We start from the raw sequence: 17,498 nt of genomic DNA, 5'->3' as shown, positions 1-17,498 counted from the left end.
AAACAGACTATTAGAAAGACAACATAGACCTCTTGGGGAGCCAAGTACAAAGGAAGTTTACTGAAATAGATTGGATGAGGACAGCTGGAATAAAGATTTGTGAGCATGGGCTAAAGTATATTTCTATATATATTAATATATGCAAAAAGTTAGCTACTCAAGAGTATAATTTACACTCTTCTATGATACAACAACCCTAAAAATGCTACTTCTTATTGTGAATAAATTTAAAAGGGCTACAAGCACAAAATAAAGTCTTCGGGACCCTGACTTGACCCCTGCTTACCATGCTTAATTTCAATCTCTGTTTCTTTCTCATGTCTAGGCAAGTCATAGTGTTCACATTCCTGCATCTCTGAACAGGGTTCCTTTGCCTAATGCACTCCCACACACATTTTAAGAGTGAACTCAAGAATCATCCCTTCTGTGAAGATTCACCCAACTCTCAGGCAGTTACCCTGCAAATTCTTTGTCAGTATGTGACTCTATCACTTGACAAAAACATTATCCTCCTGATTTGTGAGATTAGATGAGATTTTATAAGATTTTTTACCACAAATACTAAATTAGACAAGAAAGTCTTCATAGAAATAAGAAACTTAATAGATCATTTTCCAAGTACTGAGGTTAAGCATTTTCAAAATTCATTTCTATCTCTTTGAGTTGCACGTATGATAGTCTATAAACTACATTTAAAAACTATGGTTAATTTTTTTTAAGTCAAGGAAGCACAGAAATGTGTATCAGGTGCTTGGGAAGAGTTAATTTACTTTAGCATTGCATTTCTGAGCTCCCAAGGGGGAAACAAAATCTTTCAACTAGATACAAGAAAACTTCTCAGTGTCTCAAGTATCTCCAAATAAAATCTGCTCTCAAAGTTACTTAAATCATTCTGTCTGATTACCAGCAACAATATATACAGTCTCATCTTCAATCATATATACCTAAAAATTCATTTATTTTTCACATGGATAAAGCAAGGAATATGCGGATTGTTTAGTCATGAAAAGTAGTTTGCAAATGGATCTCCACAAAATGGCAAACTCAGGGAAAATTTGAGATTAAAGGTGAGTAATAATAAGAAACTTTGAGAAAAAGGTACACGTACAACTGTGCTTTGAAGATAAGGGTGCATAAAGGTAACTGTGATATATCCTATATAAAAAGGCTCATTTTCTTTTTTCACTGTGGAGTATCTATGTACTAGGTAGATACCAGGCTATTCCCTGGAGAATCTGTCAGGTCAAGAAGATACGTGTGGTTAGAAACCCATGAACACAACTCAAAGACTGTGTTACGGTTTAAAAAAGAACTATTCAAAAATAAAGACTGTATTTCCATTCCTATTACATGCACCAAGCAAGAGCCCCTAGTTAGGCCTTAGTAAACCAAGACTTTAGGTTTTCTGATTTTTTTTTGCTTGAATATGAAAGTTACTTAAAATGGACATTTATCCTTTACTGCATCACAGACCTGTACGTATATAAAAGATCTATTCCTAGTACCAATCTTAGAATGAGCTATTCATCTTATTACATATTAGTAACTGTTACTAATTACCAACGGTTATAGGACTACGTCTTACTAGTCTACCTAGAAAAGATAAGTTAGGTAAGAGGAAAAATAAATGGTACCCTGCCTCATCCAAAAAAACAAAATAGAAAACAAAACTACCCACCTTATCTGTCTCATCCACACTCATGGATTTCACTATACAAGAAGCAGGCCTCTCCTGGATGTGTGCAAGGTCTTGGGGGACACTCTGAGATGCTGGCATCGGGGGCAGTGGAGCCCGCCTCTTCTTGGGTGCATCCGATGGCAGGGTGTTGGAAATATATGGTTTGGAAATGGTATTGGACCTCGTAAAAGTCAGGCGGTGCTTATTTACTAGAGGGGTTGCAGGGGCACTTGCAGTCTAGTAAAGAATGACAAAGCCGAAATCTAGTAATTTCAAGATATTAGTAAAAAGCATTAGTAATTAAAAATATTTGAAGAATCTTATAAAATGCAATATAAGAAAATACTTACTTGGTCCTGCTTTTTCTTACTGCGTTGAAAAAAACTGAAAAACCCTTTATTTTCTTTCTCCTTCATAATATCTAGGTTTTGTGATATTTGGCAGGACTCTAAAATAGAAGAAAAGCATCTTACTTTTGTACGTGAGATTGACTGTTCACTTCCAAGATTTCTTTCTCTTACTTCCCCTTTGCAAACTTATCTAATGCTAAAAGCTACTAATTATAGTCTAGAAACAAGGCACTCTGCTAAGCACCTTAAATCTTATTAAGTTCTCAAAGCAACAAGCAAATATTGTCCCTATTTCACAGCAGAGGAAACTGAAGCTTAAAAAACTAAAATAGACAATCAAGGCCAACACTCAGGAAATGACAGAGCTACGACACAAACTCAATTTTTTTGACTCAGAGTCTGTGTTCTGCTTTTGAAGTATAGAAGCAAAACAGAAAAGACACTTCAAATTAAACAAGATATGAAATTGCTACCACACAGTTTGTTTCTTTATTTTGATTATACTTTTGTCTCACAGCTAAACAACTATGAAATATCTTATTCTACGAAACGTTGAGTCATTATAATTGCTCAGTACTTTGTTAAATGTTTCATAAAAGTTATTTCTTTAATAGGGTGGGTCTCAACTGGGACCAATTTTGTCCCCCAGAGGACATTTGACAAAGTCGGGGGACAATTTGATTGCCACCATTGGCAATGGGGTTAGGAGACTGTGCTGTCAGCATTTACTGGGTAGAGGCCAGTGAGGATTCCAAACATAGTACATTGCAAAAGACAGTCCCCAATGACAGAATTATCTTGTCTCAAATGTTAATAGTGCTGAAAATTAGGAAGCCATACTTTAGTTAGAATGGCAAATGTCAAACCTCAAGGTTGTATACATAATATTTATATAAAATTTTCCAAAAAGCATCTCCTAATATCAACTGAAGGGCCTACAAACAATGACACAGCCAGTAGTGCTGAGCCTCCCTGGCCCAAATTGGCTACAAATTCCATTTCCCATTAAAAGAAACCATGATTACTTGAGAATGGTTGATTATCTGTTGGTATCAAACAATGTACAAGGTAAGCTTGGGACATCTAGCCATACTAGAAAGAATGCTATCAAAGTCTACCAGGTTGTGTTAGAAGGACTCAGGAACCAACTTGAGATGGTTTCTACTGTTAAAAATAAGGATAATTTGGACATCATAAAAGTAACTCAATAAACTGAAACATGTCACATGTGTTTAATTTCATACATTCATAATGATACTAAAAAAAAAAGCCTCTTTGTTCACCTTTGTGTTACGCTAGAGAACCAGTCCATTATTTTAAAAACTGATGAAACAAAATCATCCAACTTTTATTATACCTTTTTCTTATTTATTTATTTACTTATTTATTTATTGGGACAGAGTCTTTTTTTTGAATCTCGCTCTGTCGCCCAGGCTGGAGTGCAGTGGCATGATCTTGGCTCACTGTAACCTCTGAGTCCTGGGTTCAAGCTATTCTCCTGCCTCAGCCTCCCAAGTAGCTGGGACTACAGGCATGCACCCCAATGTCTGGCTAATGTTTATATTTTTAGTAGAGACAGGGTTTTGCCATGTTGGCCAGGCTGGTCTCGAACTCCTGGCCTCAGGTAATCCGCCCGCCTCAGCCTCCCAAAGTGCTGGGATTACAGGCATGAGCCACCGCATTCAGCCTATTCTACCTTTTTCTGATTGAATTCGACCTATGTAGCAGTCATATAGCTGACGTGGGGAAGCTTGCTTTTTTAGTAATATTGATTGCAATAGACTTTCACCATTTTTCAACTCTTAATTAAGATGTAGACAAAGATCACTGATGGCTAACATCAGAAAAAAATAACTCGTTGTTACATGTTTGCTGATGGAAGTACACAGCAACACTTGAGAAGTATTCTTGCCAAAAAATCTCTTGCCAAAATCTGATCAAGCCTCTAGATTTAACCATCAAGTTACAGGAAATCGAGGGGAAATTTACATTGAAATAAAATTTCAATGACATTGGCAATAAGTTAAACATTAAGTGACACCACAGGAGGCAAACAGTAAAAATCTGAACACGGGAAGCTATAAGACAAATGACCTAGTTTCTTCAATAAATGAGTAGCGTATTTTTCTAAAAGCTTGGAAAAACAATGAGTGGTGATCTGTAAAATTCAAAAAATATTTCTTCTACCAAGCAACATATGGATTTTATGGTAAATCACAATATAATTTCAGTAACATTTGACATAAAATATTGTGTATTAAAATTTGTGAGACATAACTAAAGCTAAACCAAGAGATAAATATGCAGTCTTAAATGCTTTTATTTAAAATACCTGTCTAAAAAACCAAAATAAATTATGGCAAAATAGGGACTACTTTAGGAAAGGAAAGCTAGTTAACACCAAATAAATATAATAATACAATATGCCTCAATAACATATGAAAGGAATACTATTTTACAAAGTAAAACTTTTAAATCTGATGATTCAAATATTAAATAAGCAGCATACATTCTGCACAATGAGTTTGACAATGCTAGCAACTAATAATAATGAACACGTGGCTAGCACTTTATGGTTAAAGTTTTTTTGCGTGCCTAATATATTTCTTAGAATGACCTTGTGAGGGAAGTATCAAAAGTTATCACTCTGAGCCCATTTTCTCATTGGAAGATGCTAGCATTTACCCTGCAGGATATACATATATATAAAATGAAAGTAGTGGTATTACTCCATTATGCTCTCAGGAACTATAAGTGAACAGAGAGTTTTAGTAACTTGCACAAAGACAAACAGGCATTAAACAGTAGAACTAAAACTGGTAAAGATCCTAGCAAATCATTTTTCCTTGTATGAGAGTAAAGAATGTTTTCCCACACTGTTAGAATAATTTTTAAACATTTGTTGAAATGAAATTATTATAATTAAATTCTGAAATCAAGGGGAAGGAACCTATACTTTTTTTATATTTTGTTATTTTTTTTTTAGATTTGCCACTATTTCAATTTAAGATGGAATATACCACTTATCGCATATGGATACACAATTAAATTTAGTCACAATAGTAGATGAAAAATTCATATGGTTGTGCAATACAATAAATATAACCAGAATATTTTTTATTTTTATTTATTTTTTTGAGACAGTCTCACTCTGTCACCCAGTCTGGAGTGCACTGGCAGGGTCATGGCTCACCACAGCCCTGACCTCCCTGGGCTTAGGTGATCCTCCCACCTCAGCCTTCTAAGTAGCTGGGACTACAGGCACGTGCCACCACACCCGGCTAATTTTTGTATTTTTTGTGGAGATGGGATTTTGCCATGTTGCCCAGGCTGGTTTCAAATTCCTAGGCTCAAGCCATCTTCCCACCTCGGCCTCCCAAAGTGTTGAAATGATAGGCGTGAGCCACTGTGCCTGGCCCATATGGTTATTTTTGGTGAGGAAATTTTCAGGTACATGGTCATCCTCCACACTAATTAGCCCTTAAGCTTTCACTTAAAGCTCTACATCAGGGATCATAGTAAGTCAGGTTAAACAGTAAGACAAGCAAAGGCTTTAGCTTACTTAGAAAAGCAACACAAATACTGTAGTTTCCTGTTTCTAGAAGGCAGGCTAAAAATAATTGCATGGAAAGTTCTAAGTTTTCAAAATAGTATCAGAAAAAATAAGGAGGCAAGGGTAGTGACAACATTTGGATTGACCTTGTAGATTCTGATACTGTAAACTTTCTTTAATATTCCACTCTCTTAAGATTTGTCCACAACATTTCATATTCTGAATAAACCACATCCTTCCATTACTGGAAGGGATATTAGAAATCAATGCATTCGACAACCTCAAAATGAGGCCAGGAAGTTTATGGAATTTGCTTAGTATTATGCAGATAGAGAGTGGCAAAATTAGGAATAAAAGTCAAGTACAAGTAAAAAAATGTTGTTGCTAGAAAGAACCACAGAGACCACTATTTCTAATCTCCTATTATTATAGAAGTAGAAGGTGAGATTTCAATAACACATAATATATGCAGTTTGTTAAGGCTCGTTTTTTTAGTAGGCTGGTAATTATTAGGGTAATCAATTATTTGAGACTTTTTCTTAATGGGTGAAAAAAGACTTCCACAATTTATTTTTGGACAATTTTTAATACAGTTTTTCTCTATGAAAGGAATGTATGCCCATTATATAATTCTGTATTATAAAGAAAATAAATAATAAAAAAATCACATACCATAACCCTACCACCCAAAGGTAACCACTATTGAAATTTTTTACGTATTTCCTTTCAGCAATTTCATATGAAAGCATTTATTCACCTATTGTGTTAAACACACTTATATGGTATAAAAGCTAATTTCAGCATAAGCATTTTCCATGTTATTACAAAATATTCACAATGACTGCAAAATTTCATATGATTAATATAACACCATTATTCTGAATTACTGTTCAGTGAAATAATCTGAGATGCTTCCTTGGTACTACCAAGCTATTAGCATTTGTACCCAGTAAAGATCCTAGCAAATCATTCTTCCTTGTATGAGAGTAAAGAATGTTTTCCCACACTGTTAGAATAATTTTTAAACATTTGTTGAAATGAAATTATTATAATTAAATTCTGAAATCAAGGGGAAGGAACCTATACATTTTTTAAGGAAATAAAACCCAAGTATTTTCTAGGTTAAAATGTCATACAGAATGAACATGTTAGTGATGTTAAGAAAAGGTAAAATTAGAAGCTTATTTTCAATATATCCAATTTCATGTTATAATTTGTTTCTACTGATTCATACATCTTACCTTGTAAAGATGACTTACTGAAGACAGTAACAGAAGTGGCTACAGAAGGAGGGGTATAAAAGAGGGTAAATTGACTGTGAAGATGATGTTTGTTCAAGTATAAAACATCACTGAGTTGAAAAAATAGTCTATGGATTACATAAAGACACAACCTCAAGATAAATTTTGAAGTCTCTATGCAAAGAGTATGTAAATAATTGTCAGCTTCACTAAACTTTTATTTCTCTTAGTGAAACAGATTCATGTTGAATAAATGTTTGCATTTGTCTACTAGACATCATACAAACCAGCATTACCTAAGATCTCCAAATTTTAATACTTCATTTCTATAGATTAAAACTGGGAACTATTTCAAAAATTGTTTGAATTAGACTGATACATTTCATAAGCCAATTTATTTTGGTGTTGACCTCAGGAAAAATTTGGCAAGAAACTTCCAAACTTGAATGATAATTAAGACTCAGATAAAATCATAGTGAGTCCACAGTAATTCACACTTGATTAGAATAACAATGACTTTATATGTAAATTCTGTTTAAGCCTCAAAGCCATGAAGAATTAAGTTAAATCCTACCAAAAAAAAACCAAAGAAAAAATATAAAATGTGGATGACGGCTAAAAATACAAGTTTTAATTCCAATCTGAATAACTGAAATTAAGTTAAATGTTATATTTAACTTGATTTATATTTATTAACATTTTTTTCTTATTCCTAATGCCATGTAATTACTTTTATCTATAGGACCCATTAACTGCCATTATGAACTTGAGAACACCTACATACAAACACAATGCACAAACATATACAAATATACACATCCCACTAAATAAATAAAATAAAAGTCTTACTCACCTCTGTTGACATCCATCGCATATAATTCTCTTAGTCCCAGGTCATTAAGAGATTTTGTCAAGTCGAGGGGCTCCTGCGATTGATAATCTTTCAACAGTAGTGTATGCAACGGATCAAACTCACATTTGCTACATATAATAGGGGCAAGCTCTTGAAGTGATGCATGTGGACTCACTCTCACTATGGTCTTCTGTGTTTTCTTAAAATTAATCACTACTCTCACAGTTTTCTGAAACACATATTAAAGCCATAGTTGTACCATAATTTACTGAAACAAACATTCTACAATAATGTCTAGAATAATGAGATAACCTACAGTTACATATTCAAACAATAAACAGTACTTTCCTATTTGGTATGAAATTCTCTTTTTCATTAATGTTACTTCCTAAATCCAAAGCAAGTTCTTAGAAGCAAACACATTAGTTTATTTATTTAATAATCCAGCCATTCTATAGTAAGATTTTAATTAAATTTGAAACTAAAAAACTAGCCTCCTATCTAGTACTACTCATGTTTTCACTTTGTTTCTTAAAATATTTACTTTAAAATTAGCAAATATACATAGTACAAAATTATGTATATTTTATCCTACCCTTTGAGGAATATTTATCTTTCAAATAATTTCTCTATTGCCTCAATAAAAAAGGGGTATTTTGGTTAAGTCACTAAAATTTTTGTTTCTATTTGAAACATTATAAATGAGATAATATTTACTTTAAAATATTTACTTTAAAATTAGCAAATATACATAGTACAAAATTATGTATATTTTATCCTACCCTTTGAGGAATATTTATCTTTCAAATAATTTCTCTATTGCCTCAATAAAAAAGGGGTATTTTGGTTAAGTCACTAAAATTTTTGTTTCTATTTGAAACATTATAAATGAGATAATCCATATGAAAAGCTTAGCAGACTTTCTGGCACATAGTCATTTATCAATAAGAGAACATTAGCTATTGTGATTAGCTTTTGTTGTTACTATTACTACTTTGGCTAATTTTAATATTTTAGTAAAGAATATTTAAATCTCTTCATTAGATATCTAGTACTAATAATTTAAAATTACTAGGAAGATTTTAAGCATCTCATCATTTTATGTAATTGAATTAAATCCTGTATGGAACTTAGCAACATGAGACCATACTAGGTGAAATGTACATTTTGCAGGTCCTTAAAGACCCTTATTCACAAATATTTATTCACATATATAATCCCATGCTATAGCATAAATATAACTATTTCCATCTAGAAAAATAGCAGGGATATGTAATAAACACCTAGACAGAAACAAATACGTAGACAGAAGGCAGTCCAATATCCTAGTATATATTAATAATATTAAATCAATATTGTAGAAAGCAAGTATGTTTTAATATTTTCAAAAACTCAACTTCTTTGAAAAAAGCTTCATAACAATATGAAGAAAATGCAAGAATATGTATATTTAAGTCACATGTATCAATTTAATATACAAACTTTTATATATATTATAAAATGAAAATGGTTGATGTTCATAATGAAAGAGTATTTCTTGAAACCCATAAAATTCTACCCTATTGCTTATAGCAATAGAACAATTTTAATAAGAACCCATATTAGAATGATTGTGGTTAAACATTTTTGCATAAGATTTGTACATTAAAGAAAATGGAGTTAATGTGTAGCACACATTAATAGTTTAGATGTTAGTAAATTCAAACACAATGAAGAATTGGAAAACAAAACAAAAACACACATACAAATAGATGTTAGTAAGTTACAACTGCTGCTTACCAAGTACATAGAAGCCAAAAAATTACTTTAAGAAATTATTAGATAAATTTTCATGAAAAGATTCTAAAACCTTCCTTTACATATAAAATACTTTTTAAAAGAGTAGGTTAAAATACAAATCATTCATAATTGTTACATTCTTATGCAATCATATTGATCATTTTAGAGCACTTAAATCTAAAGTACTGCTCAAATTCTATTTAATCCAGGGATCAATAACCAACTGAATCCTAAACTAAGTGGCCTAGAAAAACATAATACCCACGTTCACATCAAATTTAACCAGGAAAGTCCATTTTTATTTCACTTAACAATGAGCTGCTGATAATGACTGAATAAGACATCAAAATATATAATGGAATTCTTACCTCTGGTATTATAGGTGTTGGTTTTTTCTTATCCAACATTTTTGGCTTTAAAATTACCTTCTCCACCTCCAACATTCCTATTGGTGTGTTTGGCTTAAATTTAATGTGGTTCTGTTCAGCTGACAACAGATCGATTGTGTAACTTGATGGATTTAAGTGATACTGTGCACAAAGGAATATCAACAAGTCCATCATAGGTTTACTGTAAAACAAGAGTATTTCATTACCTGTTATTGTTTTGAGAATTTTCTTAGAATGCTTGTCTTCAATAGATAAACAAGGCTACAAGATAGTTTTTGGAAAAGCAGCTTAAATATTGAACTATAGGCCAAGCTATAGGCCAAGGCAGGAGGACTGCTTGAGCCCAGGAGTTGGAGACCAGCCTGGGCAACATGGCAAGACCCTGTCTCTACAAAAAATAAAAAAAAAAACCAATAGCCTGCTGTGGTGGGTGTGTGCCTGTAGTCCCACCTACTCAGGAGGTGGAGGCCAGAGAACAACATGAGCCCTGAAAGTTGAGGCTGCAGTGAGCTGAGATCGCGCCACTGCACTCCAGCCTGGGCAACAGAGCAAGACCCTGTCATAATAATAATAATAACAATAACAACAACAACAACAACAACAAAAATAATCTACAAAAAAATTGAACTACAAGATATTTAAACAGACAAAATTGTAATAGTTAAAAAGTCCTGGGATAGTCAAGACAGCATGGATCCTAGTGTTAGTTCAACAACTACTTTTATGTTTTTACCAAATTGTTTCCAAATTATAAATTTCAAGAGGAGGAGCCCTTTCCTTACCCAAGAACAGTCCTTCACAACACATTATTTGTAATACAATATTGGCAGTCTTTAGCTTATGAATTGGTTACAAAGTTCTCATAAGAATGAAGCATTTGGAACAACCACCACCACTTTTTGGCTTTAGAAAACAGACTGTAAATATCTACATAGGAAGTCTACAAAATCCTAAAGGGTGTAGTACAAATTCTTTAATCATTCAAAGGTTATAAATATTCTCTAGGCACTGGAATCACAGTACAAGTATTATAGTATATCTGTTCTCATAGATCTAACACTCTACTGGATGAACTAAACCAAGTATCAGCAAACCACAATGTGCAGGTCAAAATGGGTCCACAGTCTGTTTTTGTAAATAAAGTTGTATTAGAAAATAGCCATGCCTGTTTGTTTACATAATGTCTCAGGCTGCTTTTGAGTTAGTTACAACAGCAGAATGGAGTAGGGTGACCACATCTACTATATAGGCATAGCCCACAAAGCCTACTATTTTTACTTCCTGGCCCATGACAGAAAAAGTTTATCAGCTCTTGTGCTAGAACATAAAATTGAAATAAATAAATGCATGAGATAATTTCAAATAATGAATGAATGTTTAATACTATTGGTAATACAGGACTTATTTCTATGGAAACTTTCATACCCAACTTGGGATTCAGGGATACTTATCAATTTTTTGCTTCCCTTTCCATAGATTGTCATTGTTGACACGGACTTATATTTTCATTCATATCATCAACAGAACAACATAGTCTCTGAGTCTTTCTTAATACTGTCAGCCCTTAAGGAAAGCAAACTACAAAATCTTTGGTAACATGTGCTTTCCCCAAATGTCAGGTGATCCTAAGCTGTTAGTTCACACTTAAGAATAAGGCACTAAACTGCAGTATGTAAATCGTATTTTTATGGATGGAGGCATAGGTTCATGGGATTCACTTTAGAGTAATCGGGTAGCCAGCCATCTGCATCCCACCTCGAAAGGGAAATGCACATATTAGTAAAAAGTTATTCTCCAATTTCTTGACTAGAGATATAAACCTGGTTACTGGCTTTTGGGAACTTGACAGGGAAATAGGGCTAGAAATCCCACCATTCAGTATGCTACTTTTATTTTAGTGCACCTGTTTTCATATGGCATGTCACCCCCAGTAAGCTCCCAGGCCTGCAGCCTCTCTGATGCAGTTCTTCACGGAGTCTCCTCCAGAGGTGGGGAAGGATTCACTGTCGGACACTGTGTGGTCTTGAAGTCAAACAACACGTTACATAGATTTCTGATCATCCCGTGTTCAGCCCCCATTTCTACTTTCTGTAGTCGCTGCCTACTCCTAGGCCAGTCCAATCTTTATGGGATAAGGAGTATGTTTCTTAATGGTCCCTCACACCTCCCTTCTCCCCCACATACAAGTAGCACCCTATTACTTGTATATATATAAGGAAAAATAAATAAAGGCTCTAAGTCCTTCAATTTAAAAAAAAATTCTCAGGAATACATTTCAATTCTCAAAATACATTTCCTGTGTCTTTATTAGATGGTTGCATAATATTTAAGAGTTTTACATCCTTCTTTTGAGCCACAGGCTATGCCCATAAATGTATCTATATTGCCCATGTTTTGGATTTAAACAGGACATTTTAAATTTCATCCAGAGAGATACTAGCAAAATGGTCTTGTGGAAGTTGATTTTTTGGTAATATGGCACTCTACAAGAGCAATTGGATGGCACATACCAATTCTAGAATTGGAAATAGTACTTTCTTTCATAGTAAATAAAGTTAAGAAGGATTAGGTAATGTCTAGTTAAATACAATTACAAATGCAGTTTAGCTGGAGGAGGAGAGAACTTTCATTGCCAGCTGAATGGGTAGCTGTCTGCTGTTGTCTATGAGTAAATGATGATACATGCAGACTGTATTTCTTTCTCTCTATAAATAAATGTGTCAAGTAATAAATGTAAAAACATTGAAGTTTATTCTTCCAACATCTTTTACTTCTTAAATATACAGTTTTTTTGAATCTCTGCCAGAAATACATAAGTTAACAAGACAAATGGCCGGGTGTGGTGGCTCACTTCTGTAATCCCAGCACTTTGGGAGGCCGAGGCGGGCAGATCACGAGGTCAGGAGATCAAGGCCATCCTGGCTAACACGGTGAAACCCCGTCTCTACTAAAAATACAAAAAATTAGCCGGGCGTGGTGGCGGGTGCCTGTAGTCCCAGCTACTTGGGAGGCTGAGGCAGAAGAATAGCGTGAACCTGGGAGGCGGAGCTTGCAGTGAGCCGAGATCACGCCACTGCAGTCCAGCCTGGGTAACAAAGCAAGACTCCGTCTCAAAAAACAAAACAAAACAAAACACAAAACAAAAAATTATTAAAGTTTTGTTTTGTTTTTATCCCTATTTTTGTGCCATAATTTTCATCGTTTATGTATAAACATATAAACATTTAAAATACATTTTTGATTTTTTAAAAAAGTTAGGACAATTTGATTATTTGTGTAGAAACATTGGTATTTCTATCTGTGATAAATTAATTTTCTAATCTAATAAATGGTGTGGATAATTGGTCAAGAATATTAACATAATGGCCTATTCCCTCAGTCATATTTTATTTATCTAGGAACTTTACACACTATATCAGATTTCATGAGAAAAAAGTTGCCGACTATATCATGACCTTTGCACTCAACACTGCCTACATGTTTTCTACTAAAAATGCCTCTTTGAGAGGCAACTGAAAACCACAGAACTTCTTTTTGACTTTATTCTCTCATTTTATAATTCCAGGTCCAATTCTTTATTCAATAATTTTAGAAGCCAAATTTCTCTTGAAAATATTCCTATTCCCAGACAGATAAATGCAGCAATCCAGAAAGTTCTGCAATAGACATAACTACATATGTGAATTTAATACTGCATATGAATTGTTTCTGGGGAAACAACTGAATTTTCAATAAGTGGTATTAGGAAAACTATCGGATGAAAAAGAAAAGTTGTGTATCTAACCTGATTCCTTACACCAAAATAAGCTCCATGTGGATCTTTATGTGGTTTGTGTTTTACAGTAATATGCCCAATGGAATTTTCTGCACTGATGGAAATATTCTATATCTGCACTGTCCAACACAGTGGTTACTGGCATAGTGGACTCCCAAATTTTTAATTTATTCAACTTAATTTAAATTCAATGTAAGTAGACACATTTGGTAAATGGCTGTCATACTGGATAGAGTAATTCTAACACGCTGGTTCTCAAGGTGTGATACATAGACCAGCAGCATCAGTATCTGCTGGGAACATGTTAGAAATGCAAATTGTCAAGCCCCAGCCCAGATCATTAATCAGAAACTCTGGGAATGAGGAACAGCAATCTGTGCTTTGACAGGCACTCCAGCCTATTCTGATCATACTGTAGTTTATGAAGTTTATGAAACTCTGATCTAGAGAGAAGAGAAAAAAGAAACAAGTAGAATATATAAAATATCAGATGGTGTTACATGCTCTGACAAAAAAAATAAGGAAAGAAGTTAGGAATGTCCTAATTGAAAAATGACACCAGAATTGAGACCTTCAAGGGACTGGGGTATCTGCGGAAAGATAGCTTTGACAAGTACAAAAACCTGAGGCAGAAATGTGCTCTAAGTGTTTAAAGAAAAACAGAAACTAGTCGGCTAAGGTGAAAACAATAGGCATGAAATCAGAGTGATAATCTTGTAGTGTTTAAAGGCCTTTCAAGTGAAGACTTGAGATTTTACTGAGTGAGACAGAAAGCCTCCAAAGAGTTCTGAGGAGTGATGTGATCTACTCTACTTTTTAAAAGGATTACATTCTGGTTTTTGTATTCAAAATAGGCTGGGGGAGCAGCTACAAGGTTATTGCGAAAATTTAGGTGGGAGATGGTGGTGGCTTGGACTACTCAGATTCTAGTTATATTTTGTAGGGAGCTGATAGGATTGAAGCTAATGCAGAAAGGAGACAGAGACAGAAAGAGGAGCTAGCCAGTGGAAAGGGGCCAGGATTGGAGGGACAAAGTGGCAGTGTTGCTGAAAGTACCCAACAGGAGACCTAAAATGCAAATTTCAATGATTTGCTATGTGGTGTGCTTACTGTAACTCCACAAGCCATCACTAATGTTCTGGTAGCCTTGAAAGGTGTCAAATAAAGGATGAAATTTCAAAAGCAGAAACTGAAAAATATGAATCCAGAGGTGGTAAGGCATGAAGTGAGAGCCAGAGGTGGCCCCAAGAACATAAAACTCTTGGGAGTTTACAATAAGATTATAAAGGGGATTGAACCTTCCACAGGAAGTGGAACATGGGTTCAGGCCAGCCTTACTTAGATCTTAAGCAGCAGAGTGACCTCAAGAAGTTATCTGGGTTCTGTGTGTACATGGATGTGAGCTCCCCTCTAGCAGGACCACATCTTAGTAATCTTCAGGCACCTGGCTAGGTCGCTGTTGTCGAACGGGGAATTTAGAGAAAACAGTGATTAATTCTGCTTGAAAGTCAAGGGGCTCAAATGCATAGTAGACTAATACAACTGACACATGAGAAAGCATACTTGTTGAGAGGAAGTTCATATGCTTTAGATAAAAGTAACATGGTGAAAGCTCTGTTGTTTTTTATAATTAATAAGCTTGTTTTGCCTAAGCCATGCCATCTTTACACAAAGGTGAGACACAAACATTAAATAGGGTTAAGATCTTTTCCAAAAATAGCCTCAGACTAGTTTGAATGCTTTAAATATTTAATTGACGCCTCAGCATTCAGCACTGTAACACAGGAAAGCTGACCCTGACCACAAGATTTTGAGGTTGGGAATTACTGACTGTCTAGCTTTACCATAAAGGAGTGATAACACTATAAAAGTAGGACATTAACTTTTAAGCAGGTCCTGCATCCAACGGAGCTGCCGCTGGGGTTAACTAGTCACCAAGTGCACCCACAGGAAATAAAATAATCTCTTGAATAGAGCTCAGAATTATCCACCTGGATGCCAAACTACTTCTGCCAAAGATAACAATTCTGGTTGGATAATCATCCCCCAGTCGATGCACCTGAAGGCAGTTGGCTAATGGGTTTGACCACGGGATCACCACAGAAAAGATGCCTGTCTTCCTGTTTCCTAAGGCGGGAGCACACATGAGCAGTCCACCCAAAACCTGAGGCAAATTATTAAAAGTGGAAAAGGATTGGATGAACATTATAATCACTCCTCTATATTATTACACCGCATTGAATTTTGGGTTATTTTATTACTCAGCAGAGTCTGCTTTGCATTAACATTATTTACAGAATTTTTTCTCTTGTAAGATAATATAATAATTTTCTGGAGGGCTGATTTTTTCTTTTAAGACTCTAAAAGCTCTTCTTTGAAATGAAGAAATCCCTATGCGATTTCCCACTTCTTTCAGAAATAAATAACAATTCCCTGGATTAGTTTCATATCTGTACAGTGCTTGTAAGTGCACACCAACAACCCAATTATACATACCAGTAATAGTACAGAAATTTTAAAAGATTCTCTATTGCTGCTGATGTTTATCAATCTTATGCTAACCCATGTAATTCAGTAATGAGTTCAGGAATGAAGCAGGGCTCTCTCTGTGTGTGCAAGAAATGAAAAGTACCAGGTACACAAAACAAATAGACCCATTCTCAAAATTGAGAATGCTTATTATGCTATAAGAAACATTTTGAAGAAAATAACACATGAAATTAAGATTTGAAGATAAATAGTAATAGGTCAGATTACTAAGCTGATAAGTTCTTAACATACTAAAAATAGATATTACTAAATGTAAAAAACCCCACAATTTTTAGAAAGTCACCACTTTGGACTCTATCTGGTTGTTTATCTTAGGTGTTATACTCAGAGCTAATTATAAATAATTACCGTCATACAAATTGTGATTTAAGAACACACCTACTAAACACACATACATGCCCCTTATAAAAACAAAAATACTACAAATATATCTCACTATAATTGAGGCAATTTGAATATAGACAAAGGATAACATTTTATTGACATGAAAGATGGAAATCATTAACTGAAAAAAAGCAGGTTACAAATAGCATGTAGAATATAGTACCATATTGTTGTAAAAAAGAAGAGTGCACATATAGATGGGTGTACATATATGTGCATGCCTAAGAATAAAAGGTTAGACACTACAATGTTAGAAGTTGCAATCTGCCTGCTTAATGAAATTGCATTTACAATTTTTTGGCTTATCTGTATTTTCCAACTTTCTAAAACATCTAACTATTGCACTTGTAATCACAAAAATTTAAAAACTAAAATTAGGGCTGAGCACGGTGGCTCACATCTGTAATCCCAGCACTTTGGGAGGCCAAGGCAGGACAATCACTTGAGCCCAGAGTCTGAGGCTGCAGTGAGCTATGATCACGCCGCTGCACTCCAGCCTGGGCAATGGAGTGAGACGCTGTCTCTAGAAAAATTTAAAAATTAAATTAAGTTAAAAAACAAATTAAAAAGGGTCATTATTATAAGGTGTAGATGCCAGAAAAGCAAAGGGAAGAGGGTGGCCCTGCCAGGAACAATGTTCTGAGGACATTTGTGAATACTTTGTCACCCCTTTCCCAACCAGGGGAGCAGGCAGGTGACAGAGGCTGACATTCTCCTGATCTCAGAGCCATGGGGGATATGGGAGGGCAGTGACAGAACCTAGATGACAGGATGATTAAAAACTCAAATAGTACCGATTAAAAACTCAAGTAGTACTGTTATGTTTAGGTACTTGCACAGTTAAAATGCCAACTTTTGTTTTAAGCAATTACAGCAGAATAAGGATCTAAACCAAAATTTAAGCATCTTATATAGTTAAACATGGTTTGTACCACCCTATAGATTG

The 17,498-nt window shown here is 34.6% G+C and overlaps 1 protein-coding gene across 11 annotated transcripts in view; it reads right to left on the bottom strand.

Moving 5' to 3' along the window:
* COBLL1 (cordon-bleu WH2 repeat protein like 1) overlaps window positions 1–17,498 on the bottom strand; it is a 159,452-nt gene that overhangs the window by 35,087 nt on the left and 106,867 nt on the right. For 6 of the 11 annotated variants that reach the window (XM_055291937.2, XM_063609447.1, XM_063609448.1 and 3 more), the window contains 4 exons: window positions 9,823–10,024; window positions 7,676–7,904; window positions 2,029–2,126; window positions 1,679–1,915 (listed from right to left, as the gene is read on the bottom strand). In XM_055291937.2, the coding sequence (XP_055147912.1) occupies window positions 1,679–1,915; window positions 2,029–2,126; window positions 7,676–7,904; window positions 9,823–10,024 (766 nt within the window). Of the gene's footprint in view, window positions 1–1,678; window positions 1,916–2,028; window positions 2,127–6,822; window positions 6,862–7,675; window positions 7,905–9,822; window positions 10,025–11,746; window positions 11,877–17,498 lie in introns of those variants that run through there. The other 5 variants (XM_055291935.2, XM_055291936.2, XM_063609446.1 and 2 more) reach the window with 2 other exon arrangements.

The sequence above is a fragment of the Symphalangus syndactylus genome, chromosome 9, assembly GCF_028878055.3.
Source record: "Symphalangus syndactylus isolate Jambi chromosome 9, NHGRI_mSymSyn1-v2.1_pri, whole genome shotgun sequence".
Lineage (NCBI taxonomy): Eukaryota > Metazoa > Chordata > Mammalia > Primates > Hylobatidae > Symphalangus > Symphalangus syndactylus.
Note: the sequence above shows the minus strand (reverse complement) of the source record. Positions and strands in the feature narration are given on the sequence as shown.